The 24,124-nt window shown below is 61.8% G+C and overlaps 16 protein-coding genes across 16 annotated transcripts in view; 7 read left to right on the top strand and 9 right to left on the bottom strand.

Moving 5' to 3' along the window:
* Nucleotides 1-14: 14 nt before the first annotated feature.
* Nucleotides 15-536, bottom strand: OT_ostta10g00350 (Glycosyl transferase, family 28, C-terminal; the record flags this gene model as incomplete). Its single annotated transcript, XM_003081424.1, has 1 exon — nt 15-536. One exon carries the CDS (start codon nt 534-536, stop codon nt 15-17), a length of 522 nt encoding a protein of 173 aa, XP_003081472.1.
* Nucleotides 537-686: 150 nt separating this feature from the next.
* OT_ostta10g00360 (Endonuclease/exonuclease/phosphatase) lies at nt 687-1,898 on the bottom strand (the record flags this gene model as incomplete). The annotated part of the gene is made up of 2 exons (XM_022983096.1): nt 687-1,578; nt 1,672-1,898. 2 exons carry the CDS (start codon nt 1,896-1,898, stop codon nt 687-689), a joined length of 1,119 nt encoding a protein of 372 aa, XP_022839739.1.
* Nucleotides 1,899-1,992: 94 nt separating this feature from the next.
* Nucleotides 1,993-3,117, top strand: OT_ostta10g00370 (Mycolic acid cyclopropane synthase; the record flags this gene model as incomplete). The annotated part of the gene is made up of 1 exon (XM_003081426.2): nt 1,993-3,117. One exon carries the CDS (start codon nt 1,993-1,995, stop codon nt 3,115-3,117), a length of 1,125 nt encoding a protein of 374 aa, XP_003081474.2.
* Nucleotides 3,118-3,169: 52 nt separating this feature from the next.
* OT_ostta10g00380 (GTP-binding protein, ribosome biogenesis, YsxC) lies at nt 3,170-4,360 on the bottom strand (the record flags this gene model as incomplete). Its single annotated transcript, XM_003081427.1, has 1 exon — nt 3,170-4,360. The coding sequence occupies one exon, from the start codon at nt 4,358-4,360 to the stop codon at nt 3,170-3,172; it is 1,191 nt and encodes a 396-aa protein (XP_003081475.1).
* Nucleotides 4,361-4,675: 315 nt separating this feature from the next.
* Nucleotides 4,676-5,672, top strand: OT_ostta10g00390 (Pleckstrin homology-like domain; the record flags this gene model as incomplete). The annotated part of the gene is made up of 2 exons (XM_022983097.1): nt 4,676-4,891; nt 4,953-5,672. The coding sequence occupies 2 exons, from the start codon at nt 4,676-4,678 to the stop codon at nt 5,670-5,672; spliced, it is 936 nt and encodes a 311-aa protein (XP_022839740.1).
* A 63-nt stretch (nt 5,673-5,735) lies between these two features.
* Nucleotides 5,736-6,584, bottom strand: OT_ostta10g00400 (Domain of unknown function CP12; the record flags this gene model as incomplete). The annotated part of the gene is made up of 1 exon (XM_003081430.2): nt 5,736-6,584. The coding sequence occupies one exon, from the start codon at nt 6,582-6,584 to the stop codon at nt 5,736-5,738; it is 849 nt and encodes a 282-aa protein (XP_003081478.2).
* A 531-nt stretch (nt 6,585-7,115) lies between these two features.
* On the bottom strand, nt 7,116-7,880 carry OT_ostta10g00410 (tRNA (guanine-N1-)-methyltransferase, eukaryotic; the record flags this gene model as incomplete). The annotated part of the gene is made up of 1 exon (XM_022983098.1): nt 7,116-7,880. One exon carries the CDS (start codon nt 7,878-7,880, stop codon nt 7,116-7,118), a length of 765 nt encoding a protein of 254 aa, XP_022839741.1.
* A 524-nt stretch (nt 7,881-8,404) lies between these two features.
* On the top strand, nt 8,405-10,549 carry OT_ostta10g00420 (Histidine kinase-like ATPase, ATP-binding domain; the record flags this gene model as incomplete). The annotated part of the gene is made up of 1 exon (XM_003081431.2): nt 8,405-10,549. One exon carries the CDS (start codon nt 8,405-8,407, stop codon nt 10,547-10,549), a length of 2,145 nt encoding a protein of 714 aa, XP_003081479.2.
* Nucleotides 10,550-10,618: 69 nt separating this feature from the next.
* Nucleotides 10,619-11,551, bottom strand: OT_ostta10g00430 (Transcription elongation factor S-II, central domain; the record flags this gene model as incomplete). Its single annotated transcript, XM_003081432.2, has 1 exon — nt 10,619-11,551. One exon carries the CDS (start codon nt 11,549-11,551, stop codon nt 10,619-10,621), a length of 933 nt encoding a protein of 310 aa, XP_003081480.2.
* A 345-nt stretch (nt 11,552-11,896) lies between these two features.
* On the top strand, nt 11,897-12,697 carry OT_ostta10g00440 (Forkhead-associated (FHA) domain; the record flags this gene model as incomplete). Its single annotated transcript, XM_022983099.1, has 1 exon — nt 11,897-12,697. The coding sequence occupies one exon, from the start codon at nt 11,897-11,899 to the stop codon at nt 12,695-12,697; it is 801 nt and encodes a 266-aa protein (XP_022839742.1).
* A 380-nt stretch (nt 12,698-13,077) lies between these two features.
* On the top strand, nt 13,078-17,787 carry OT_ostta10g00450 (EF-Hand 1, calcium-binding site; the record flags this gene model as incomplete). Its single annotated transcript, XM_022983100.1, has 1 exon — nt 13,078-17,787. One exon carries the CDS (start codon nt 13,078-13,080, stop codon nt 17,785-17,787), a length of 4,710 nt encoding a protein of 1,569 aa, XP_022839743.1.
* Nucleotides 17,788-18,132: 345 nt separating this feature from the next.
* OT_ostta10g00500 (Carbohydrate binding module family 20) lies at nt 18,133-18,867 on the top strand (the record flags this gene model as incomplete). The annotated part of the gene is made up of 1 exon (XM_003081436.2): nt 18,133-18,867. One exon carries the CDS (start codon nt 18,133-18,135, stop codon nt 18,865-18,867), a length of 735 nt encoding a protein of 244 aa, XP_003081484.2.
* Nucleotides 18,868-19,003: 136 nt separating this feature from the next.
* OT_ostta10g00510 (THO complex, subunit 5) lies at nt 19,004-20,446 on the bottom strand (the record flags this gene model as incomplete). The annotated part of the gene is made up of 1 exon (XM_003081437.1): nt 19,004-20,446. The coding sequence occupies one exon, from the start codon at nt 20,444-20,446 to the stop codon at nt 19,004-19,006; it is 1,443 nt and encodes a 480-aa protein (XP_003081485.1).
* A 90-nt stretch (nt 20,447-20,536) lies between these two features.
* Nucleotides 20,537-22,141, bottom strand: OT_ostta10g00520 (Ribosome biogenesis GTPase RsgA, putative; the record flags this gene model as incomplete). Its single annotated transcript, XM_003081438.1, has 1 exon — nt 20,537-22,141. One exon carries the CDS (start codon nt 22,139-22,141, stop codon nt 20,537-20,539), a length of 1,605 nt encoding a protein of 534 aa, XP_003081486.1.
* Nucleotides 22,142-22,461: 320 nt separating this feature from the next.
* On the bottom strand, nt 22,462-23,500 carry OT_ostta10g00530 (Mitochondrial substrate/solute carrier; the record flags this gene model as incomplete). The annotated part of the gene is made up of 2 exons (XM_003081439.2): nt 22,462-23,249; nt 23,413-23,500. 2 exons carry the CDS (start codon nt 23,498-23,500, stop codon nt 22,462-22,464), a joined length of 876 nt encoding a protein of 291 aa, XP_003081487.2.
* Nucleotides 23,501-23,798: 298 nt separating this feature from the next.
* The window catches only part of OT_ostta10g00540 (P-loop containing nucleoside triphosphate hydrolase), a gene marked incomplete at both ends in the record, with an annotated part of 1,827 nt that continues 1,501 nt past the window's right edge, over nt 23,799-24,124 (top strand). The window contains one exon of the mRNA XM_022983102.1: nt 23,799-24,124. This exon is cut by the window's right edge and continues 1,501 nt beyond it. Within this exon, the coding sequence (XP_022839744.1) occupies nt 23,799-24,124 (326 nt within the window).

Genomic DNA, 24,124 nt, shown 5'->3' on the forward strand with positions numbered 1-24,124 from the left:
CACAAAGTAATACGTTAGAAGAGTAGTTCCTCCAGCCGCTCCTTGATCGAACACTCACCCGGGTCGTACGCCTTCCGAGCGAACCCGCTCCCGTCCAACTCCAACGCCTCGATCGCTCCAAAAATCCCATCCGCGACGCACCATCTCAAACACCCACGCTCCGCGAGCTCCTCCGCGAGCTCCACCTGATGATTATCCATCAACCGCTCGTTCACCACCACGAGCAGCGGCGTCCCGCTCCGCAGCGTCTCGAACACCGACCCCGCGCCCGCGTGCGAGATCACCAGACCCGCGCGAGCGATCTCCCGTTCGATACTCGGCAGATACTCCACCACGCGCACTTTAAACGCACCACGCGTGCGCAGCGTCGTCGGCGCGTACGTCCCTCGACCGATCTGCAGCGTCAACTCTGTGAATCCTCTTTGTTCGAGGACTTTGACGGTTCGTTCGGAGTCCAGAGCCTCGATGAGGGCGTCGAACGAGGTGGTGCCGACGGTGACGAACACCGGATTGGACTCTCCGGGCGATCGTGGCATGTGACGCGCGACGGTGCGCGACGGCGAGTGCGGAGGCGGGACGCGGGACGGTTGGAGCGACGAAGCGAAAGATATTTATGAATCTAGCGTTACAGCGGCCGTCGCGATGCGACGATGATGTGATAGTTCTAATAATCAAGTGATGGATGCTCAGGGCGTGAGCGTGATGACTTCGATCGGTTCGTTTGCTTTCGCTCGTTTTGGTTCTCGCTCCTCGTCGGCTTCATCTTTTTTCACCGCCTTCGTCTCCGATGGTTTCTCGGCGTCGCTCGCATCGCGTTTGTGCAGAGTGAGGTACAGAGCGCAGTGGTCTGAGCCAAAAAAACATGATATCGGTCGCTCGCGAGCGACCGCGTCGTCGAAGCGGTCCGTGGACGTTTCGCACGATTTGAGTCGATGAACGAACGTTCTCGGCACGATGAAGTAATCCAGACGCATTGCCAACCCCGACCCCATTCCAATACCTCTCCACGTAAAAGTCTGTCTGTCCCCGTGTAGCGCTCGGTAGGCGTCGACCATATCACTCGTGGATAAAATGTCCGTGAAACGTTGACGTTCTGGAACAGTGAATCCGCCGACGCCGATAAACTGTTCCGGACTCGGTGCGACATCGAGATCTCGATGCGCGCAGTTGAGATCACCGAGCCAAATCACGTCCTTCTTACCCTTGTAATGCGTCAAGAAGCGCTTCACTCGGAAGTCCCACATCGCCCGCTTCTCCCACCGCTCTGGGTTCCCGCCGTTGTGCGGCACGTACGTGTTCAACACGATGACCTTTTCGTACTCCAGTAGCAACACCCGTCCCTCGTTCGTATCTATATCGTCCGGTGACGCGTCCGTGCCGTCCAACGCCAACGTTCGCGCGACGCGAATCGGCTTTTTCAACGCCTTCTTCACCAATACGCACGTCCCATATCGCTTCGCCCCCGCCAGGCAAAAGTGCGCGTCGTACTCTCGAAACGGATACCCTCCCAGCATCTTCTCCATCACCGCCTTATCCTCCGCGTACACCTTACCCTCATCCGACATTTTCGTGTGATCCCTACCCATCGTCACGCGCGTCGTCGTCAGTCGTCCACGCTTCCCGTCGTCGCTCGCGCGTTCGTCGCGCGTTCGCCATTCGTCGCGTCCGCACCGCGTCCCAGCTCCCTCCTTCCCTCCACCCGCCGCCTTCAACCACACCTCCTGCAGCGCGATCACATCCGGCGCGCGCTTCGCGATCGCCTCCCGGAGCGCCATCGCCGCCCTCGACGGTCGTCCGTCGTCGCGTTTCAACTTTCTCGTCAATCCATCGGCGTTCCAACAGAAAAAGCTCAGAGGTTCAACCGCGTCCTCGACCGTCGTTCCCGGCGCGCGGTCCATCGCGCGCGCGCCGTGGTCGATCGATCGCGTCTTCTCGCGTGCCTCGGCGTCGCGATGGCGTCGCGACGGGCGGTGGCGTCGCGACGGCGTCGCGATGGCGTCGCGAGCAAAAAGTGCATCGCGTGACGTCATTGTGCGAGACCGCACGTCGCGGGACGCCATGACGCCGTACGCCGCGTTCATGTCGCTCGTCGAGCGCAACGCGGTCCCGGACGCGATCTTGCGGGCGGGGATACGGAGAAACCTGAGGAATAAGTGTTTACGGACGTTTGACGACGTGGAGGATGCGATGGAGCGAGAGATGGAATTCATCGAAGATTTGCGCTCGAGATCGAAGATCGCGATCGAGACGGCGGCGGCGAACGAACAGCACTACGAGGTGCCGACGGCGTTTTACGATCTGTGCCTCGGTGGGCGGAAGAAGTACTCGTGCTGCTTGTACGAGGATTTGAAGCGGACGACGCTGGACGAGGCGGAGACGGCGATGTTGGAGAAATACGCGGAGAGGGCAGAGTTGAGTGATGGAATGTCCATCTTAGAGCTCGGATGTGGATGGGGATCGCTGTCGTTGTTCTTGGCGGAGAAGTACCCGAACTCAAAGGTGGTCGGGGTGTCGAACTCGAGGACGCAGAAGGAACACATCGACGCCAAGGCGCGCGAGCTCGGGTTGAAGAACCTCGAGATTATCACAAAGGATGTGAACGATTTCACGCCGCCGAACGCGGGGACGTACGATCGAATCATGTCGATCGAAATGTTCGAGCATATGAAGAACTACGACGTCCTGTTCGCTCGTTGCGAGCAGTGGTTGAAGGTTGGCGGGAAGATGTTTGTGCACATTTTCTGTCACGCGTACTACCCGTTCCATTACGACGTCGAAGACGAGACGGATTGGATGAGCAAGTACTTCTTCTCGGGAGGGACGATGCCAACGGATAGAATGTTCGCGTACTTTGCGCGAAAGCTCCACCTCAAGCGCCAATGGCGAGTGAACGGGAAGCACTACTCTCGCACGTGCGAGGATTGGCTGAAATTGTTGGATGCAAACTACAAGAAAGGTTTGGTTGCACCCATCCTGGACGAGACGTACGGTCGCGAGAACCGAACGAAGTGGTACGTGTACTGGCGTCTCTTCTTTCTGTCGTGCTCTGAGCTGTTCAACTACAATAACGGCAACGAGTGGTACATTTCGCATTATTTGCTCGAGAAGCTCCCGTGAAGTCTGCAATGGAAAAAGTGTTCATACAATTACACGCGTGCGTTCGCACAAATCAGCGCCCCTCGCGATTGATCTCCTCGAGCTCGGCGCGAATCATGTCTTGAATCGTCTTCGCTCCTTTACCCTTCGCGTTGACCGTGAACGAAGACTCGTCGTCCCAGTCTTCGTCTAATTCTTCTTCGTCGTCCCACTCTTCCTCTACTTTCGAAACCGGTTTCTTCGCAGGTTTTCCGCCTCGAGCCTTACGCATCGCCTCGCCCTTGGCTTCGTAGCGCTCCTCTTTCATCGCCTTTACCTTCTCTTGCCGCTTCGCCTTTTTGCGCTCTTCGTTGCGCATGCGTCGATACACAATTAAACTACTGATAAATTTGAGCACCTCGTCTCGACCCTGCGTCGTGACGCTGCTCGTGGAGATCATCGACGGCAATCGATGCCAACGCTCTTCGAGCTTGGCCCTGAAAGCCGCTTTGTTATCCTCCACGCTCGGACCTTTGGGTTTATCGCGATCGCACTTGGTGAAGACGATCGTGAACGGCGTCTCGTTTTCGATGAGCCAATTCGCGTACTTCTCGTCGTTCGCCGTCGGCGGCACGCTCGCATCGATGAGCAACAAAACCCCGGCAAGATTTTCCCTCGTCGCAAAGTATTCCTTCGTAAACGCGTCCCACGCCTCGATCTCCCCCGGTTCGGCCTCCGCGTAGCCGTATCCCGGGAGATCCACCAGCCGCCACCGTCCGTCCACCGAGTAGTGATTCATGCTACACGTCGTCCCCGGTTTCGCGCTCACCACCGCCGCCCCCGCCCCAAACGTCACCAAATTCAACAACGACGACTTCCCAACGTTCGACCGTCCGATCAGCGCCACCTCCGCGACGCCATCCGCCGCCGGCGCGTCCGCCGCCCGTCGCGCCGCTCCCTCCAGCGCAACCTTCTTCATCCTCTTTTCGCTCACGTGTCGTCCCTCCGGCGGCGGCAGCGTCTGCGCGCGCGCACCGACGCGCAACACCGGTCGCCGCGATCGCCGTCCCAGCGGCGCCTCGGGATCGGCGTCGTCATCGCCCTCTGACGTCGAATTCGTCGTCGGCGGTCGTCCGTCCCGTCCCGGCGGCGCCGATGGCCGCCGCGACCGCGTCGTCGCGCGTTTTCCGCGTTTCCCCGCGCGCGCGGACGCGCGCTCGTTCGCGCGTCCGCGGTCGGCCCCGCGCGACGCGCGCGCGATCGACGGCGACGCGTGGGACGCCATCGCGCGCGTCGCGATCCGTCGCCGTGCATTTGGCGTTCGGCGCTCGGGGGCGTGTACCGGTGACGTAAAAAATCCAAAGGCACATCCACCGGTGACGTACAAAAACCAAAGGATGTGTCCACCGGTGACAAAAAACCCAAAGGCGCGGCACGTGTACCGGTGACGTAAAAAATCCAAAGGCACATCCACCGGTGACGTACAAAATCCAAAGGCACATCCACCGGTGACAAAAAACCCCAAAGGCGCGGCCACGCTCGACGAACGATCGATCGATCGCGCGCGCGCGACGCCGTGACGCCCGCCGCGACGCCGCGCATGGCGAAGCGACCGCACCGAGGGGAAGAGACGACGCCCGAGCCCGCGGGCGAGGCCCCGGGCGCGCGCGCGGGGCGTGAGGCGGAGTGCAGGGGCACGCTCGAGGCGCTCAACGCGCAGTTCGCGTCGTGGGTCGCGCGACGCGCGGTGGAGCACCCGTTGACGTCGTGGCGACGCGGGTGCGAGGATTACCTGAAACATTTGGATTCGATAAAGGTGCGCGCGCGGTGAGCGGTGGCGGTGGACGGAGGACTGACGGGAGACGGCGCGCGCGTAGGGAACGTTTCGGGACGTGCTGGAGACGGACGCGGCGGACGCGGCGGACGGGGCGACGGCGAAACCGGCGGCGACGACGGCGACGGCGATCGCGGGGGGGGCGAACCCGTTCGGGGGGGGTGGGTCCATCTTTGGCGCGGCGAATTCGGGCGGGGGGTCGTTGTTCGCGACGGCGCCGCCGGCGGGTTCGATTTTCGGCGCCTTGCCGGTGGCCCCGGGCGGCGGCGTCGGTGCGGTCGCCGGTGGGGCGAAGGGTGAGGATGAGGATGATGAGGACGAACCGCCTCGTCCGAGTTCGCCGTCGTACAAGGCGAACGAGGCGACGGAGGATGAACACGAGACGGTGCTCTTGCGCGTCGGCAAGGTGAAATTCCATACCAAGAAGGACGCGTCGGAGCCCAACTGGGCCGACCGCGGGGTGAATAGCTTTGAATTTAGGCGTGAAAAATCCCCAGGCGAGGGCGGGGTGAACAGATGCCGCGTGCTCATGCGAAACACCATCGGAAAGGCTGTCCTGAACGCCGGTTTGTACGCCAAGATGTCTGCGACGTTGACGGAGAAAAATAATAAGGACGGAAGTAAGACGGCCAACGGGCTGATGTTCACCGCGTTCAACGCGGAAGAAGACAATCAGAAGACTCTGGTATACTTGCGCTTCGGGAAGGAGAGCGACGCGAAGGAGCTCCACAAGCTCATCACCGAGCACGTCGCCAAGATGTGACGACGTCTCGTAGTGCGATACCGGTACATTTCTACAAATCCCTATTTGCTTCAACGAATTCAATCAATCCCCCGTGCGTCCACGCTTACCTCCCCAGTTTGAAAGATCCTCCACCTCCTCCCACGCGAGCGAGCACTCGGCGGATGATCCGCTCGCGCACAATTTCATCGCGCGCCGCACCGCTTCTTCGATTCGCTTTGGATCCACCGCGCTTCGCCCGTCCTCTTCCTCGTCGAACGCCCGCGCGAAACGTCCGCGCGCCTCGAGCGTGCCCTCCGCCACGGTACACTCACCCAACCGCGAGCACGGCTGCGCTCCCATGAGCGGATCCTTTCTCAAACGCGCTCGCATCTCCGCCGCCTCGGCTCGCCGCGTCGCGTCGTCGCCGCGCGCCTCCGCGTCGTCGCGTCGCGCCCACCCTCCCGAATCCATCCCACCCATCGCGCCCACGCCCGCTCGATTCGCCGCGTCCCGGATCTCGTTCACCTCTTCCCACGCCTCGACGCACGCGTTCGCGCGTTCGTCTCCCTCGCACGTCCGTCTCGCGCGCGCCACCGCCTCGCCCAGAATCATCCGCAGGCGCGTCGCGCGCGTCCGCTCGCGCTCGTCCCCCATCCCCTCCTCCGCCTCCCGCGCGTAGAGCGCGTCCAACGCGATCGCGGCGATGCGACGCTGTTCGCCCGTGAGCGCCACCCCGCGCGGGACGTCGTCGTCGTCGTCGTCGTCGTCGTCGTCATCATCATCATCATCCGCGTCAGCACTTTGCGAATCATCACCGATCCCCCCTCGTCCGCGCGCGCGACCGCGCGCCCGACCTCCCGCGCGCCCCGATCGACGCGTCCAAAATTCCCCCACCCACCCCCCTCGTCTCGTCCCGATCGACGCGCCGTGGAGCCCTCGCGCGAGGATCATCGTCGATGAATCCGATCGTCGCGACGATGGGATTCAAATCGTTCGTCGCCCCACCGCGCGACGCGCGACGGGCGCGATGTCGTCCTCGGACGACGACGCGGTGACGATCGCGCGCGTCGCCGACGCGGCGCTCCGTCGCGCCCGTCGCGCGCTGCGACGGCGCGCGCGCGAGTGTCGCGCGTTGCGCAGGGCGTTGGCGCGCGCGCGCGGGCGATTCATCGCCCCTCGCGCGCGCGCGGCGACCGCGCGCGCGCGCTCGACGGCGGACGACGCGGTGGTGGACGACGCGCGACGTCGCGCGGTGGACGCGCGCGCGTGGGCGACGCGCCCGAGCGTGGCGACGGCGGTGAACGCGCGACCGGTGCCGATGACGCCGTCGTCGACCGAGGGGTGACGCGCGCGGTGGGGATGGAGACGGGGCGTCGATGGGCGTCGGTGTGATGGCTTCGTCGTCGATGCATCGTCGCCGTGGACTAGGGTGGCGGGCGGCGCGCGCGGAGTACGGGGCGGCGCGCGCGCGCGTTCGCGCGCTCATTCGCCCGACGTCGTCGTCGTCGTCGTCGTCGTCGCCGTCGCCGTCGTCGTCGTCGTCGTCGTCGTCGTCGTCCGGGGCGCGACTTCCTGGGAAACTTTACGCATCGGTACCACCGCCTCGAGGGCTTGGCCCCAATCACCGCGCTCGAGGAAGGAGGTGAGCACGTCGGAGGTTTGGTTCACCGTCAAGATGGCGGTGCCGCGCATCTTGAGGTGCTCCGATATGGGTAAACGCGCGTGGGCGACGCCGAGCTCGCGCGCCTTGTTCAGGGTCAAACCTTTATTTCGGTTTCGATCGATGAACCCACCTATGACGTACGTCGTACCCTCCTCGATGGTGGACAACTCGTTCTCGCTGTCGGCGGTGAGGTACACGATGGACGCGCCGAGCGTCGATCCCTCCTCCTTCATCGCGTCCGCGATCGTCCCCTCCCGTCGAATAACGTGCCAATTATCGAAACCACCTATTATCCGTCGAAGCTCTCTCCCGAAATCCTCTCCGCTCGAGACGCCCGTGAACGTCAACCGAAACGGTTTCGTCGTCTTACAGTTGCGCTCGTACACAAACTTCAACTGATGACACAGCGACCCCCACTCCTTTTCCCTCGACATGACGTCCGCGAACTCACAATCGATCAATAAATCGTACGCCGACGCCAACTGCCGCGCCCGCGCCTCCTTTTTCTTCTTGTGTTCCTCCGCGTGCGCCGCCAACTTTTCCGCCCGACGTCGCAAAAACGCCACCCGCTCCTCCTCCGTCATCGCGTCCACTCGCGCGTGGAACGCAGCCTTGACGCGTTCCGCGCGCGCGCGCTTCTCCTCGCGCTCATCCGCCTTTCGCGTCGCTCGCATCCGTTCCTTGCGCGCACGTTTCTCCGCGCGTTTCCGCGCATTCTTACTCATCACCGTTTCCACCGTTTCCACCGTCTCTCCGTCGCCTCCCGTCCGCGCGCGCGCGCGCTCGACGTCGTCCGCGTCCGTCGCACCGTCACCATCGCCCATGACCGCGCGCGATCGTCGCGGGCGTCGCGCGTCGCGCAATCACCCATCCCCCGGCATCGCCCGCGTCGTCTCGTCCCGCGTGTCCCGCGATCCTCCGTCACCGCGCGCGCCCCGTTCGCGCGCGCGCCGCGGTGATTCGACGCGCATAATTTTCATCCATCTAACTCCGTCGCCGCGCGCCGTGGTCGTCGATCGCGTCGCCGTCGACGCGGGCGTCGATTCACGTCGCCATCGCATCGCCATCGCATCGCATCGCCATTCCTCGCCGCGCACCGCGCACCGCGATGCTCCGCCGCGCGCTTCGACGGGCGCGAACGTCCGTCGTCGCGGCGTGCGCGCGTGGGTCGTCCGCGCGCGCGCGCGCGACGCACGCGTGGGCATCGACGCCCGATGAAGGCTCGCGACGCGCGCGTGCGATCATCGACGCCGCCGACGGCGCCCGCGCGCGCGCGTCCGGACGAGGGACGGTGCCGACGACGCGGACGACGTCGTGGCATCGCACGCGCCCGCGAGGGACCGCGCGGACGGTGGCGTCGGAGACGATTGGATTCAAGGCAGAGACGAGAAAATTGCTGGACATTGTCACCAATTCCTTGTACGCCGAGCGCGAGGTGTTCGCGCGAGAGCTCGTGAGTAACGCGAGCGATGCGTTGGAGCGGGCGAGACACGACGCGTTGGCGCGTGGGGAAGATCCTGGGCGGTTGGAGATTCGGATCACGACGGATGACGCGGATGGGAAGACGCTCGCGATTGAAGACGACGGACGCGGGATGACGCGAGAGGAGTTGGTGGAGAATCTGGGGACGATCGCGAAGAGCGGGAGTAAGGCGTTCTTGGAGGGGTTGGATGGGACGAATGAGGAGGCGGCGGCGAATATCATCGGGAAGTTTGGCGTCGGGTTCTACGCGAGCTTCATGGTGAGCGATAAGGTTGAGGTGATTTCGAGCGCCGGCGCGCGCGGGGATGGCAAGGCGTGGAAGTGGAGCTCGATGGGCGACGGTACGTTTACGATCGAGGAGGCGACGGAGAGCGACGGCGCACCCGCGCGTGGTACGAAGATTCTGATGCACATCAAGAAGGACCAGAAGCATCTCGTCTCCAAGTGGGGGATGGAGACGGTGCTGAAAAAGTACAGCTCCTTTGTGGGATTTCCAATCTTGTTGAACGGCAACCGCATGAACGACGTCGGTGCGCTGTGGCTCAAGGATGAAAAGGATCTCACCGATGAAGAATCCATCGCGTTTTATCGATTGATGAGCGGCGCGAGCGATATGCCGCCGTTTCGTATGTCTTTCAAGGCGGACGCGCCGATGACGATTCGAAGCTTGTTATATTTTCCCGCGGAGAACCCCGAGCGCTTGGCCGGGATCGGTGGGCAGTCGAGCTCGGGCGTGAGTCTATACGCGCGAAGAGTGCTCATTCAACAGAACACGGAGCGATTACTCCCGCCGTTTTTGCGTTTCGTCCGCGGCGTGATCGATTGCGAAGACATTCCTCTGAACATTTCGCGCGAGTCGCTTCAAGATTCCATGCTCGTCCTGCGGCTCGGACAAATAATGGCGAAGCGCGTGCTAAAGTTTTTGGACGAAAAGGCAAAGAAGGAACCGGAGAAATATAACAAGTGGTTCGCCAATCTGGGATTCTTCCTGAAAGAGGGCGTGTGCTCGGAGTACGCGTACAAGCAAGAGCTCGCTGAGTTGCTTCGGTATGAATCGAGCGCCACCGAGGCGGGTAAGTTGACGTCGTTGCGTGACTACGCGAACCGCATGCCCGAGTCGCAACAGAACGTGTATTACATCGTCGCTCCGAGCCGACAGCAGGCGGAATCGTCGCCGTACTTGGAGGCTGCGAAATCTCGAGGGTACGAAGTCCTCTTCCTGTATGCGCACATTGACGAGTTTGTCATGCAACACTTGATGAAAGTCGCGGGCAAGGATTTGATCAGCGTCGAGGCGGCGAATCTCGAGGTCGATGAAAAGTCAGAGGATGCCGAAGAAGCGCTCGATGAGAGCGCGAGCGCCGACCTGTGCAAGTGGTTCGGCGACGACGCTCTCGGAGGCAAGCTCAAAGAGGTGAAAATGAGCACTCGACTCGCGAGTTCGCCTGCGATCCTCTCTGGTCATGAACCCGAAGCTATGCGTCGATACCGCATGGTTCAAACGATGGCTAGCGACGCCGCCGCGAGCAAGAAGTTGGCGGAGATGGCGAACGACTTTTCTATGCTCACGTTGGAGCTCAACCCGAAGCATGAGATGATTCGTCGCGTCAATGCGGCGCGCTCGAGCTCGGACGCTGACACGCGTCGGTTGGCCGCCCTCGTGGCTGAGCAAATTTTCGACAATGCGCGCGTCGCCGCGGGTTCGTTGGATGACCCGCGGGCAATGCTCGCGAGACTGAACGAGATTCTCGAAAAGACTCTTCCGAAATAGCAAACGGAACTTGATTCAACATTTTTTATTTGTGATACAAAGTAAATACGTCGCATCGCTCAAAGAGCGTTAGCAGAACTTCCAGCGGTTCCCACAGTTTACGCAAGTCACGAAAGTAGTCATCGGTTCATCAGCGCTTCTCGTCTGCAATTGATAATACGTGCACTTGCGTTGCTTGCACTTCCCGCACTTGAACGCGTCCGTGCTCGCCTCTTGTTGCTGTCCGCGCACCGCCTCCCACTCTGCAAACTCGCGAATCTTTTCATTCGCCTGCCGGCGCTCGTTCGATCCCAGCTCCTCCGGGGTGAGATCTATGAGAACATCAGCGCTAATCTCTCCCATGGCTAAATTCGTGCGCAAATCCGGGTTCTTCGGATCTCGCATGTTAAACGCGAGCTGTCGAACCTTGGCCTTGTAATCCTTTCCGCCCTCCGGCCATTTCGCCGTCATCGCCTCTTCGATCTGATCCGCGATCGCCGCCAACTTACCCGCGTTTGACGCCTCCACCGCACCGTCCGCGATGCACATCGCCAGCGCATCCGCAAAGATCTCTCTCGTTCGATCTCTCGCCGCGTCAGCCGTCCGCGTGAGCCGCGACTTAACATCCGTCCGCGCATCCGTCCCGTGCGCCTCTTCTCCGCCTTTGTCCCCCTCCGTCGCCTTCTCCGCCTTGGACGCAACCTTTTGTTCCTTTTTCTCCCCGACGCCCGCGTTCGCTAAGATCATATCCGTCCACGCCTTTTTCACCGCCGCCGCGGCGTCTCGCACACGCGCGTCGGCGTGTCGCTTTCGCAATCCGTTGATCATCTTCCCACACCGCGCGAAATCGGTCGAAGACAGCGTGGAGGACTCAAAAGTCGTCTCGGAGTGCTTCAACACCGCTCGCATCGCGTCCAGAGCGCGCTCGGGCTCGGCGTCGGGGGCGTTCTCAGCCTTGACGCAGAGCTCCACGATCGTCTTCAAACGCGCGTCGTCGCTCGACCCATCGTCCGACGCGCCCATGTCGCCGATCGTTCGCACCGCTCTTTAATTCTTCGTCGCGCGCGCGCTTTTACGAGCGCTCGGAGACGTCGCGCGAGCGGTGCGACGCCGAAGAGTGCGGTTTGAGGTTTTGCGCCTCGTCGTCGAGGGGAACTATTGCAGCCTCCGCGGCATCACATTTCGACGCGCGACGCGCTCGCGCGCGGTGCTTCGAGGCGTGAAACCGCGCCGATTCGTTGGGAAATAATTCACCCGCGCGCGGCGACCGCTCGGGGCGCGTCCGGAGGCGTCGCGCGCGGGCGAAGAGGTTCGATTCGTTGATTCGATTCGCGTCGAGTGGCGGTTGGTGTCACGAGACGAATCGCGATGCCGCCGCGACGGAAGGCGGCGAGAGCGGCGACGAGCGCGCTGACGAAGAGCGATGAAGACGATACGCCGACGTTGACGCTCGAGTGCGTCGCGGGGCCGATCGAGGGGACGACGTTTGCGTTGAGAGCGGGTAAGCCGCACGCGGTTGGTAGGATCAAACGCGGCAACGCGGTGTGGATTAAAGGGGACGACGCGGTGTCGCAACGACACGCGACGATCGAGTTCAACGAGGGACGATCGAGGTGGGAGATTCGGGACGTCGGGAGCTCGAATGGGACGGAGGTTGATGGAGAGGACGCCGTCGCGGAGGGCGACGGGTTGGCGCTGCGAGACGGAAGCGTGATCAAACTCGGGACGGAGACGACGATTCGGTGTCGAATCGACGACGGTTCGGTGGATTCCAAGGATGAAAACAAAGAGAACGCGGGCGATGCCCGGGGCACGAACGCGAGCGAGGAGAGAGTCGCCGTCGGGGCGAAATCATCCGCGCGCTCGCCGGATGTCTTCGCCTTCGATCCCGCGGACACTCCGAACGGGCCATCCGAGACCACCGACGCGCAGAACAACGCGCGTAAGCGGGCCAAATCGACGACAACGGTACCGACGACGACGACGAGCGAGAAACCGCCGTCACCGTCTCCCACCGTCACCGAACCCGATCCCCGCGTACCGTCCACGCGCGCGTACGCCGACGCGACGCTCGCCGAGCTCCAATCCCTCATTCGCGCCGACGTCGCCCACGCGTGCGAGGAAATTCGCGCCGACGCTCGCGCGCGCATCGACGCCCTCTTAGCCTAGACGTCATCTTCCCGAGATGTCCGATGTCCATCGCACGCCGCGACGCCGACGCCGCCGCGCCCGCACAAAATGCCACGTGTCCCATTCACCCATCGTTCCGTTCGCCCCACGCGAGTTCCGCGCCCGGCCTGGACACCGCGCCGCTCGCCGCTCGCCGCGCCCCGCTCGCCGCGCGCCGCTCGATGCGCGCGCGGCGATAATTTACCGTCCCGCGTCTCTCGTCTAGCGCGCCGACGCACCCGCGCGACGCCGTCGAGGACGCGACGGCGCCATCGCGGTCGAATCGCGTTGGCATCGACGCGCATCGCGAGACATCGAGCGCTGTCGCGCCCCCGCGCGCGCGATCGGGCGTCGGCGAGGTGGATTCGAACGACGAAGAAATGTCTCCGTCGAACGCGACGACGGGGGCGTCGAGGGATGCGCGCAGGAAGACGGGGTCGGGACGAGATGACGCCGCGCCCGCGGGTGTCACCGTGGTGTTCGCGAACGCCGCGGGGGTGGATGCCGTCGATGGCGTCCGAGCGTCGGCGCCGTCGGTGGTGATGATGGGACGCGAGCGAGGGGTGGACGTGGACGTTCACGGGAAGAGCGCGAGGGACGAGGGGGTGGAGCGCGAGACGGCGGACGGGGACGGAGAGGCGGAACCGGAGCGTATTTACGGCGGTTCAGAGGTGCTGACGCGGAGCGCGAATGCGCCGCCGAGCGTGTTGACCAGGGTGAGCTCGAGGGTGATGCCGCAGAAGGATGCGAATCGGTTGAATAGGATGCTGAGCTGCGATATGCGGGACATGATGGCGAAGGAGGTGTGGGAGTGTCGACCGTCGACGCTCATGGCCGTAACGGCGAGGTTTCCAATCGTCGTCATGTTCTTCTCCATGATTTTCTGGGTCGGCGTCGGAGCTTACGCATTGATCGATAAGCCACCAATCGTGGAAACCGACGTCGAGGGGTTTTCGATTCGCGATCACGACACGGCAAGACTCATGGACGCGCTCAACAACGGCGAAGACCAGACGATGGATATGTGGGATGCGCTGAAAACAGCCGGCGGGGGTAGCATTTCGGCCGGGTCCTACTCGTCGGTCGAGGCGAATCTCACCGCGGGTACGGTGCCGTACTACAGTCTGGCCCGCCGTCGCCTGCTCGCGTATGTGAGCACGCAAAGACCGGTGAAAATGTACAGTTTTCAGTTGGTTTACACGTCAACGCGTGATGGGAACGTCTTAACCAAAGACTTCATCGACTTTGCGTTAGATCTGGAGAAATCAATAACGTATTTACCCGGTTACGCGTCGGATATTTGCTTTCAGTACCCGGATGACGCCTACTTGGGACCCGACGGGTGCTCGCCGCCGAACTCCATCGCGCCGCTCTTTTACCAATCGACCCCGAGTGGATCGTACTTCAAGGATCCGAAAGACGTCGGTCTCTCTCTGGGTTCAAAAGGTTTGTACATGTACGTTGACAAAGAATTCAGAGCCGAAGAGGGTTATGCGAAATCATTCAGGACGAGTTTCGCAGTCGGTCAAGTGGACAAAAAGACGTGGACGAAATGGATGTCGGGGACGCTACTTCCACACTTAAAGGCGCATGCGGTAGATGAATCAAAGGGAATCCAAGTTATCTACGGCGGAAAAGAAGTCATAGAGTATGCGGCAGATCAGGCCATGATACACGACGCGAAGCTCATTGCCGTCGGGCTTGCGTTAGTGGTGGTTTACACATACGTACACACGGGATCAGTGTTCATCACCTTTTGTGGAATTCTTGAGATCCTCGTCTCATTCCCAGCCGCGTACGCGTTTTATGCGTACGTTCTCAAGCTAAAAACCATAAGTGTCCTGCAGTTCTTGGCTATCTTCATCATCCTGGGTATAGGCGTTGACGACGTCTTCGTATTTTATGATTCGTTTGAGGATGCCAGCAAGGCTGTCGGCATACGTGGCGATACTCTCGAAGCCCGTTTGAACTACGCGTACGATCACGCCGGAAGAGCGATGCTCGTCACTTCCATGACATCTGGAGCGGCATTCGCGGCGAATATTGCATCCGCTATTCCAGCTGTTCAAGTTTTCGGCGTATTCATCGCCGTTATGGTGCTCGTGAACTACTTTCTCGTGATTACATGGTTTCCCGCTTGTTTGGCCGCTCACGATAGGTATTGGCGATCTCGAAAAGACTACAAGTACTGCGGCCTCGGCGGCCTCACCACGGACGATGTGAGCGCTGCCGAGATGCAAGATCGAGTCAAGAAGCGGGGAGAGTCATGTTTCAAGTGGTCAAAGCGCGTCGTCCAATCCATCCACGGTGCGCGCCGCAAGGCGGGAAATGCCATTGATCAGGCTCGGGAGCGCTTCGTACTTGCTTCACCCTCCTTCAGTAGGGATCCAGCGAAGAAGAAAGGACTTTTCTCGTGGAAAAATTACGGTGCATTTTTACTGATGGCTAAGTGGGCGCTCATCGTCTTTAGTTTAGTGGCAGTGGCTGCCACTGGTTGGTACGCCACGAGGATCCAATCGAGTGGTGAGCCCCCAGCGCTTTTCGCTCCGGATTCGAACACTCAGCTGTTTCTCGAATGGACTGAAGCCCAGTTTGATGGCGAAAAGTTTGATTGCGTAACTCTCGCAAGCTGCGAACAAAATGCTGGGTACGTCCTCATTCAAAACGGCGTCACGTTGTCGCCTCCACCGCCGTCGCCAGCGCCGCCACCACCGCCGAGAAATCAGACCGACATCACGTTCTCGCAAGTCGATACATTGGCGGACAAAGCCATCGAAGCGTATGACGTGAACGCCGATGGCTTTCTGAACACGCAAGAGTACACGCAATTCCGTGACTCGATCACCACTGCGTTTCGTCTACCCGTGGCGGACGAAGTCATGCCTGCTTATGGAACTCCAGCCGGGATCAGTAAATCAGGTCTCGTGACGATGATGGAAATCGAGGCTGGGAAACCGGGCGTGTCCAACAGTGCGGTGCTGGATGCGTACTGGTTGATTGTCCTTGGTCAGGCGCGCCAGAGTCCGCCGCCGAGTCCTCCCCCTCCACTTCCTCCGAGTCCTCCACCTCCGCCGAGTCCTCCACCACCTCCACCACCTCCAAGTCCTCCACCACCTCCAAATCCTCCAACGCCACCGAGTCCTCCACCTCCGCCGAGTCCTCCACCTCCGCCGAGTTCTCCACCACCGCCGAGTCCTTCGCCGCCGCCGAGTCCTCCACCTGCGCCGAGTCCTCCACCTCCGCCGAATCCTCCACCTGCGCCAAGTCCTCCACCTCCGCCGAGTCCTCCACCGAGCCCTCCTCCGAGTCCTCCACCGCCACCGAGTCCTCCACCGCCACCGAGTCCTCCTCCGAGTCCTTCACCGCCACCGAGTTCTAACCCGCCTCTGAGTTCTCCCCCGCCTCTGAGTTCTCCCCCGCCTCTGAGTTCTCCCCCTCCGCCGAGTTCTCCCCCTCCGCCGAGTCCTCCCCTGCCGCCGAGTCCTCCCCTGCCGCCGAATCCTCCACCTCCGCCGAGTCCTTCGCCGCCGCCGAGTCCTCCTCTGCCGCCGAGTCCTCCACCGCCGCCGAGCCCTTCACCGCCGCCGAGTCCACCACCACTACCGAGTCCTCCACCTCCGTCTCCCCCCCCGCCTCCAACGCCGTCCCCACCTCCGCCGAGTCCTCCTCTGCCTCCTCCTCCGCCACTGGAGGCCGCGGTGCGAGTCGCCGGTACAAACTTTGAAAAGGCGTTTATACTTTGGGGAATCGAAGACATCGTGGACACGTCGGCGACGTACGCGCCGAGATCGCCGGAGTCTCCTCCAAAGTTTAATAATGCGTTTGACGTCGGAGACGCGTCGACACAAATCCGAATGCTTCAGATGTGTACGACATTGAGGAACAGGACTGACATCGTATCGAGAATCTTGGACTTGTGTCCAATGGAAGCCATCAAGCAAATGGCTTCCGCGCTCGGGTATTCATTCCCGATGAATTCAACTGAGATGGTGATCACAATTGCAAAGTTGGTGAAGGAACAACCGACGCGCGCAAAGTTTTTTGGATTAGAATACGTGACGGACGCCACAACTGGAGCCACAACGCACCGAGTATCCTGGATGCGCTTGAACATTTTGACGACCATTCCGTTTCGAGCGACTTCGCTGAACATCGAAACGGAGTACTTCACGTGGTTGGATTTCATGAAAGAGTTTGAGGCCGAAACGTTCACGTACGACTCAATCACGGCGCCGCCCACCATTTCGGCGCAAGCGAGAATAACCGCGCCGTGCTTTGTGCGCATGGCGACTGAGCTACAAGCTATTCGAGGTACGGTGGGGTCCATCGGTGTGTCTCTCGCATTTGCCGTTTTCGCGACGTTCATCTTTACAGGCGACATTTTTGTCGCCGCCATGGCGTTGTTCAGCATGGTGGCCATCATTTCGGCAGTCATCGCCATTTTGGTCTATCTCGGAGTTAAGTTTGGCATCGTCGAGGCGATCTCGCTCACAATTCTCGTCGGTATATCCGTGGACTTTTCTCTTCATCTCGCGGAGGCGTTCACTCGTTCGCACTTCACCACGCGCGGCTTGCGTGGGGTCGACGCCGTCTCTCGCGTGGGCTATCCGATTTTCAGCGCCGCGCTGACGACGATGTCCGCAGTGCTACCCATGCTCTCGTGCGAGATTCAGATTCTCGTGCGCTTCGGTCAAATTATTCCGCTGTGCATCATCATGTCTCTCGCGTACGGCTTACACTTCTTTGCTCCGATGCTCATGGCGCTCGGGCCGAACACGTTCGGCAGCGGCGCCGGAAAGTGGTGTTGCTACATGGGAAAACTTCCCAACCTCCTCTTCGCCACTCAGACGCGAAGGATGACTTTCCTCGTCATGTGCGGTTTCATGTTCGGCCTCACGCTTCCCTCCACGCAGGCACTGCTATTCGAAAACGGCGGCGAGGCGTACGTCGTCGCCATGGTTGCCTTTGCCTTTCTCGCCGCCGCGTCCATATTCATCGAGGAATTCTGTCGAGGCGGCTGCCGGTGGCGTCGACGCCCACCTCCTCCCGACGCCGACACCGCGTCGGCGTCACGCGCGTCCCACGCGTGAGCCTTTGTCGCGCGCGCGTTCGCCGCGCGTTGTAAAAATTTTTCAACACGCACGCACCGCCGCGCGCCACACATTTCACATTTTATTTTGCGCGGGAAACAAACCACGAGTCACGACTCACACACACACCCTCTCCCACGCCAGCGTCATCGCGGTCGACCCCGTCGCCGCGCCCGCGCGCGCCCGCACACGTCCACGCCCCGGGCCGCGCCCAGGCCCCGACCGTCCCCGCCCGCGTCCACGGCCGCGACGCCTCGCGCGCGCGCGCATCGGGTCGAGCGCACGGCGTGGAATCGTATTCGAGCGATCGCATAGCGTCGACGCGATCGCGATCGCGCGCGCGCGATGCCGACGTCGATCGCGCGCGCGGTGACGCTCGCGCGAGGGTCGTGGACGACGCGAGCGAGACGTCAGCGCGCGCGGGGGGCGATCGGACGCGTGAAGGGTGGTGATGGGGAGATTGAAAGATTCCGCGGCGCGGATGCGGACGCGACGCCGGCGACGACGCCGACGGCGAAGGATTACGTCGCGGTGAACGGGGTGAAACTCGTGGTTGATTTCGAGGTGCATTACGACACGACGTTCGGTGAGGACGTGTGCATCGTCGGGAGTCACGACGCGCTGGGAGCTTGGGATTTGGATAAGGCGGCGGCGATGACGTGGACGGAGGGCTCGGTGTGGAAGCTCGCGGTGGAACTCCCGGCGGGCGGCGTCTTCTTCTACAAGTACGTCGTCCGGGACGCAAACGGCGAGGTCGTGCGGTGGCAAGATGGGAATAACTCCATGCTGGTCCTTCCGGAGTCCTGGAACGTGCCGAGCGGGTCGCGATACCTGGTCGAGGATAACTTTGCGGGCTTGCCGAACGACACGACGGAGATCTCGCAGTGCCTGCTCGCGAGCAAGCTCATGAGCGTGCACGGCGAGAAGGCGGAGCTCATGCAACAGCTCGAAGTTCAAAAGAACATGACGCACACCGCGCTCGAAGAGCTCTTGATCGCGCGCGAAGAACTTGCAAAGGTTCAGACCAAGTTGCTGGGTTCCTCCGTGCCCGACGGGCAACAAAACGGTTCGGTGCGTTAGTTTAATGCCAGTCGCGCGCTCTTCGGAGCTGCCAACAAGCAAGACTGTATCTGCTTACTCGCGCTTTAGTGTGTAATAAAAAGGTCAAAAAATATCTGAGAAGGCCAAAGAATGCTCGTTTCAGTATTCCATTTCGCTAGTCCTTTCGTTCCCTCTTCTTCGAACCCGGCGCCGCGTCTTCACTCTTCTTCTGATCAAACCTCTCTCGAATCGCCCGCAAGACGTCCATGACGCGCGCCTTGGACGTGACCGCTTTTCCATCGAGATTTTCTTTCTCAATCATGGCGCGCGAACGTGGCACGGACGGGAGAAAGCTCATTCCGGCCAAGTCTTGCGCCCACTTGTACGGTTTCCCGCCGTAACCTGTGCACGATTCGTCAAACGTAAAGTCCGACTCGACGATCTCAATCGCGTGGTTCGGTGTCGCCGAGCCGTCATCGCCCGGGAACAAATCTTTGAGCGCATCATCTTTTCCGGGATTCGCACGCGCGATGACCATGTGCAACTTGGTGAGGTAGTTGAAGATTACCTTTCGCCCACCGACACCGTCAAGCTCGATGCGAAGCGGATGCTCGGCGTACGTGGACGACGACAACTTCATCCCCCTACCTCCCCTGCCTCGTCCACCTCGACCTCCGCGCTGACGCTTGTGACCGTCGCGCTCGTCCCTGACATTACCGTCGTCCGTCGCGGTGGGATTTTCCATAGCCTCCTCGTACGCCTCGGCGTCAGCCTCTCGACCAAGAATTTGCACGCGAATATCCTCTCCCATCTGTTGCGCGTGCTTTAACTGCGCGTACAAGATGTAAAGTGGCCCAGGAAGAACGGCCACTTGCTTATCCAGCGTCTCCGTCGTCGTGTACGGCAAGTCAAACTTCCTTCGCAACTCCTCCGCGTGTCTCTTCATCGCCTTGATCGCGCCCGGGTCCCCGCTCAGCGTCTTCTTCCGCTCCTCGATCGCCGCCTTTACTTCGGCCAACTCTAATGTCAGCGCCTTTTGCCGCTCCACTAACTCCTTTCTGACGATCAATTCGTGCGCCAACCTCTTCTTCATCTCATCGTACTCATCCGCCGCCTCTGTGTCCAACCCGCGCGCGCGCGCGTCCGCCTCGTACTCCCCCCGATCCATCAAATCCACCCCCTTCACGCTTCCACTCGCTCCATCCTCTCGTTCAAAATCACGCAACTCCCGCTCCAACGTCGCCGTCTCGTACGCTATCGTTCCCGCGCGCGTCCGCGCGCGGTTCACCTCGACGTTTCGTTCGCCCGTCTTGTCCCGCAGATGTTCCAACCCGCTCAACGCCGCGCACTGCGCCCGTCGGATCTTCGCCAGGGTCTCTTGACACCTCGACGAGATGTTCTTTCGTTCTTCCGCGGTGGAATCGAGCGCGAGTTCGACGTCGGCGCGTAAATCGTGCGTGAGTTCTCCCAAAAGTTCAATCTGTGCCTCGGTGCGCTCGGGCGTGACATCGCTCGGTAACGGCGCGGGTGAGGCCGCGGTGCGGCGCGCGACGGTGTCCGACGGAACGTCGACCGGGTCCGACGACCGGGAAGGGGGGACGCGTCGACGCGGGGGCATGGTTGGAACGCGCCGGCGAATGCGGACGCGGACGCGGCGCGGAAGCCGGGACGGGCGTTTGAAGCATCTCTCTAGCGTCTACGGTGATGATTACACGCGTTCGTCGTCTTCTACGTTGTCGAAATCGTCTTCGCGGTCGTCTTCGCGGTCGGCGTCGTGCGCGACGGCTTTGCGCAAGTCGGCGGTTTCCATTCGGGCGCGTCTTCGGCTGACGCGACGATGGGACTTGGTCTCGAGCTTGGCCTCGATGCGCGTCGCGTCCTTGCCGGTCGCGGACTTTGTTTTCACGCGGGATTCGCGGAAGTAAGCCTGACGCTCGTTCTCAGCGATCTGTTTGACCTCCTCGAAGAGCTCGTAATAGAGGTCGTATCGCTGCTCCTCCCAGCACTCGTCCGCGACGGCGCATCCGGGCTCGTGGCGATGCGTGCAGTCGGCGAACTGACATCGCGCGTCGGAGTTTTCGATCGCGTTTCGAATCTCCGGGAAACACATCGCGAGCTTTTCGGTGTCGAAACCCTCGAGAGAGGGATAGCCGAATCCCGGCGTGTCGGCGAGGAAACCGCCGATGTCCAGCGTGAGGAGACTGACGTGACGCGTCGTGTGTCGTCCTCGTCCACTTCTCGAGCCCACACCCTTGACAGACTGTAAATCTAAACTCGCCAGATCGACTCGCCACTTTTCGTCCTCGATCGATCGACTTCCGCGCTTGACGCCTCCGCCGCCGCCACCCTCGATGTCCAAATCGGTTATGTACCGCGCAGCCTCTTCGCCTTCGCTGTCCGATCCCTCAGACGTCGACGTCGACGACTCCACGCTTTCCAACGCCCCCGCGAGCGCGCTCCCGTATCGGAATCTATTGATGAGCGAGCTCTTGCCCACACCGCTCGGACCGGCTAAGACGGTTGTCTTCCCTCGCAGCGCCTCCTCGAGCTCGTCCACGCCTCTTCCGGTGGCGACGGACACAATCTTCGCGTCGTAACCCCAGCCCTCCAATCGCGCCCTCCAATCCGCCACTTCCTCATCACTCAATAACTCACACTTATTCAACACCAGGGTGAACGGCACCTTGGTCGCCTCCATGCTCACCAAAAATCGCGTCAACTGCTTTGCCTCGAGCGGCGGTTGCTCGAGCGAGAACACCAACAGCGCCTGATCGACGTTCGCGATCGGCGGCTCCACGAGCTCGCTCCGACGTCCGACGACGTCATCAATCACCGCTCGATTTTCCACCCAATCGATCCCGCTCAGTTCGACCTCATCACCGACCAAGACGCGCTTCTTGATCTTTTTCAACAGCGCTCTGGCGACGCACAGGAGCTCCGTCTTTCGATCCTCTCTGGCTAACATCGCGTCCAATCGCTCGACGTCCGAGCTCGCCCCGGCCTCACTCGCTCGCGATTTCGCATCTTCCACTTGCCGCCGACGCTCCCTCGCGTGCGCGCCGATGACGGCGTCACCGTTCACGACGACGCGCAAAAAGTTTGCCTGCGCCGTGACCACCGTCCCCACCAACGCCGCGGTGGTTTCCACCTCTCCCGTCTCCACGCTTCGCTCCGCGTCGGCGCGCGCGCGGACGTACGCACGCCCAGACCTCGGCCTCGGCGTCGACGCTCCCGCGCTCTCGATCGAGGGCACGAACGCGCGCGGGAGCGTCCCAAAGGAGGCGCGCGCGGAGAGCGCGCGCAGCATCTTCATGCACTTCGCCCGCACGCGCAACGTTCACGCGCGATCGTCGCGCGCGCTCGGTGCGTCGGAAGAAGGTACGCGCACGCGGGCGCGCGCGACGATTCAACGTCGCCGGTCGCGCGGTGACGCGGCGGCGCGCGCGGCTGTGGCGCGGGAGACGCGCGGCGCGTTCGGGCGGCGCGTTCGGGCGACTCGACGCGTTCAATCGTTCGATAATGAAATGTGCTGACTACTACATCTCGCGCGCGCGATGATTCGTTTGAAAACGCACGTCGCGAGCGGTTCAGAGCTCGCGCGAGCGATCTAATCGTGACGTGACGCCGTGTTTATTAGAGCCCGTTGTCCGCTTGGAACTGTTTGATGGCGTCGAGAACCATCAGGGTGATCATGGCGTGCGGAGCGATGCGCACGTAGTAGGTCGGGAAACCGGTGTAGAACTTGAGCGGACCACCCTCCGCCATGGTCTTCCCGCAGCAGTCCAAGAAACCGGAGAACGGCATCTTGCCATCCGGACCCGGCTTTTGCTTTTGCAGCTGCGTCTTGACGTAGTCAAACGGGAGGGAGAAGAAACTGGCGAAGAAACCGGCGATGGAGGCGGCGCCGACGGTGGCTGGGAAACCGGTGATATTGTTCGCCGCCATCATTTCCTTCGCTTGGTCGTTCGAGGCGAGCATACCCATGTTGAGCGCCATGGCGCGAATGGACGTCGTCCCGGCGCCGACAAACAAGCCGCCGACGCCATCCTTCTTCACAATGTCCATGAGCGCGTGTCCGACGCCTCGGTAGTTACGTCGCTGATCCGCCGGAAGCGTCCCATCGGCTTGCATGCGAATCAAGGACAAATCCGCGGGCGAACCCACGAGCGCGCCGAGACCGCCCGCCGCCAAACCGGCGCCAGCCTTTTGCGCCAGGCTCAAATTCGCCCCGTCGTTCTGCTTCTTCAGCATGTCCACAAAGTTCTGGTGCAGACCCAATCGAGCCGTCGTATACGTCGCCTGACGCAACAAACCCGCGGACAAACCCGTGTACAACGCACCGAACCCCTCGTTCTTGATGATGCCCGCCGCGGTGCCGATCGGCCCGCTCGTCGACCCGAGCTGCAACCGCACCTTGACGACTGCGTTCGCCCATCGCGCGCGCGCGCGTCGCTCATCGTCAGTCACCACGAATCACACCATCGCGTCCATCAACGCCGCGCGCGCGTCCGCGCACACGATCGTTCGTCCACGCGATCGTCCCAACCATCATCCGTCGCGATCGATCGCGTCGCGCTGACGCACTATCCAGGGGTTGAATCACGCACGTCGCCCCCATGCCACTGAGCCCACCGTTGACGTACGGTTTCACCGTCTTCCACGCCTCGCTCATCGCGCGCGTGAGGTCGTCGTCGCGCGATGCCGCGTCGCGCCGCCGCCGCGATGATGATGATGGGTCGTCGCTCGCGTGTCCGTACTCGTATGGGGTTTCATTCCATCCAGCGTGGCCTCACTCGCGTGTCCGTACTCGTATGGGGTTTCGTTCCGTGCACCCACGCGATGCGTCCACGCCCGCGCGCGACGTCGCCACACCGCGCCCGAGGCTCGCGCGCGCGCGCGAACGGACGGGTGATCGCGCGCGTGACCGCGGCGACGCCCTCGAGCGACTTCGCGCCCAGGCGTGACGCGAGATGGTGCTCAATGATCTCGGAAACACAATCACGGGCGCGCTGCGACGATTGCAAACGCGCGTCGTGATCGACGACGACGCGGTCGACGGGGCGCTGAAGGAGATATGTAACGCCCTTCTCAGCGCGGACGTCGCCGTGGGGTTGGTGGTGCGGTTGAAGAAGAACGTGATGCGGGCGGTGGAGACGGAGCGCGCGTCGGACGCGGGCGGGACGCGGACGCGGCGGACGCTGGAGCGGGCGGTTTTTAAAGAGTTGGCGAATTTGTTGAACGGGGGGGGGCGTGAGGACGATCAGGAGACCCCGGTGAGTGGTCCCGGGGGGGGGGG

Source organism: Ostreococcus tauri, assembly GCF_000214015.3.
Source record: "Ostreococcus tauri WGS project CAID00000000 data, contig chromosome 10, whole genome shotgun sequence".
NCBI lineage: Eukaryota > Viridiplantae > Chlorophyta > Mamiellophyceae > Mamiellales > Bathycoccaceae > Ostreococcus > Ostreococcus tauri.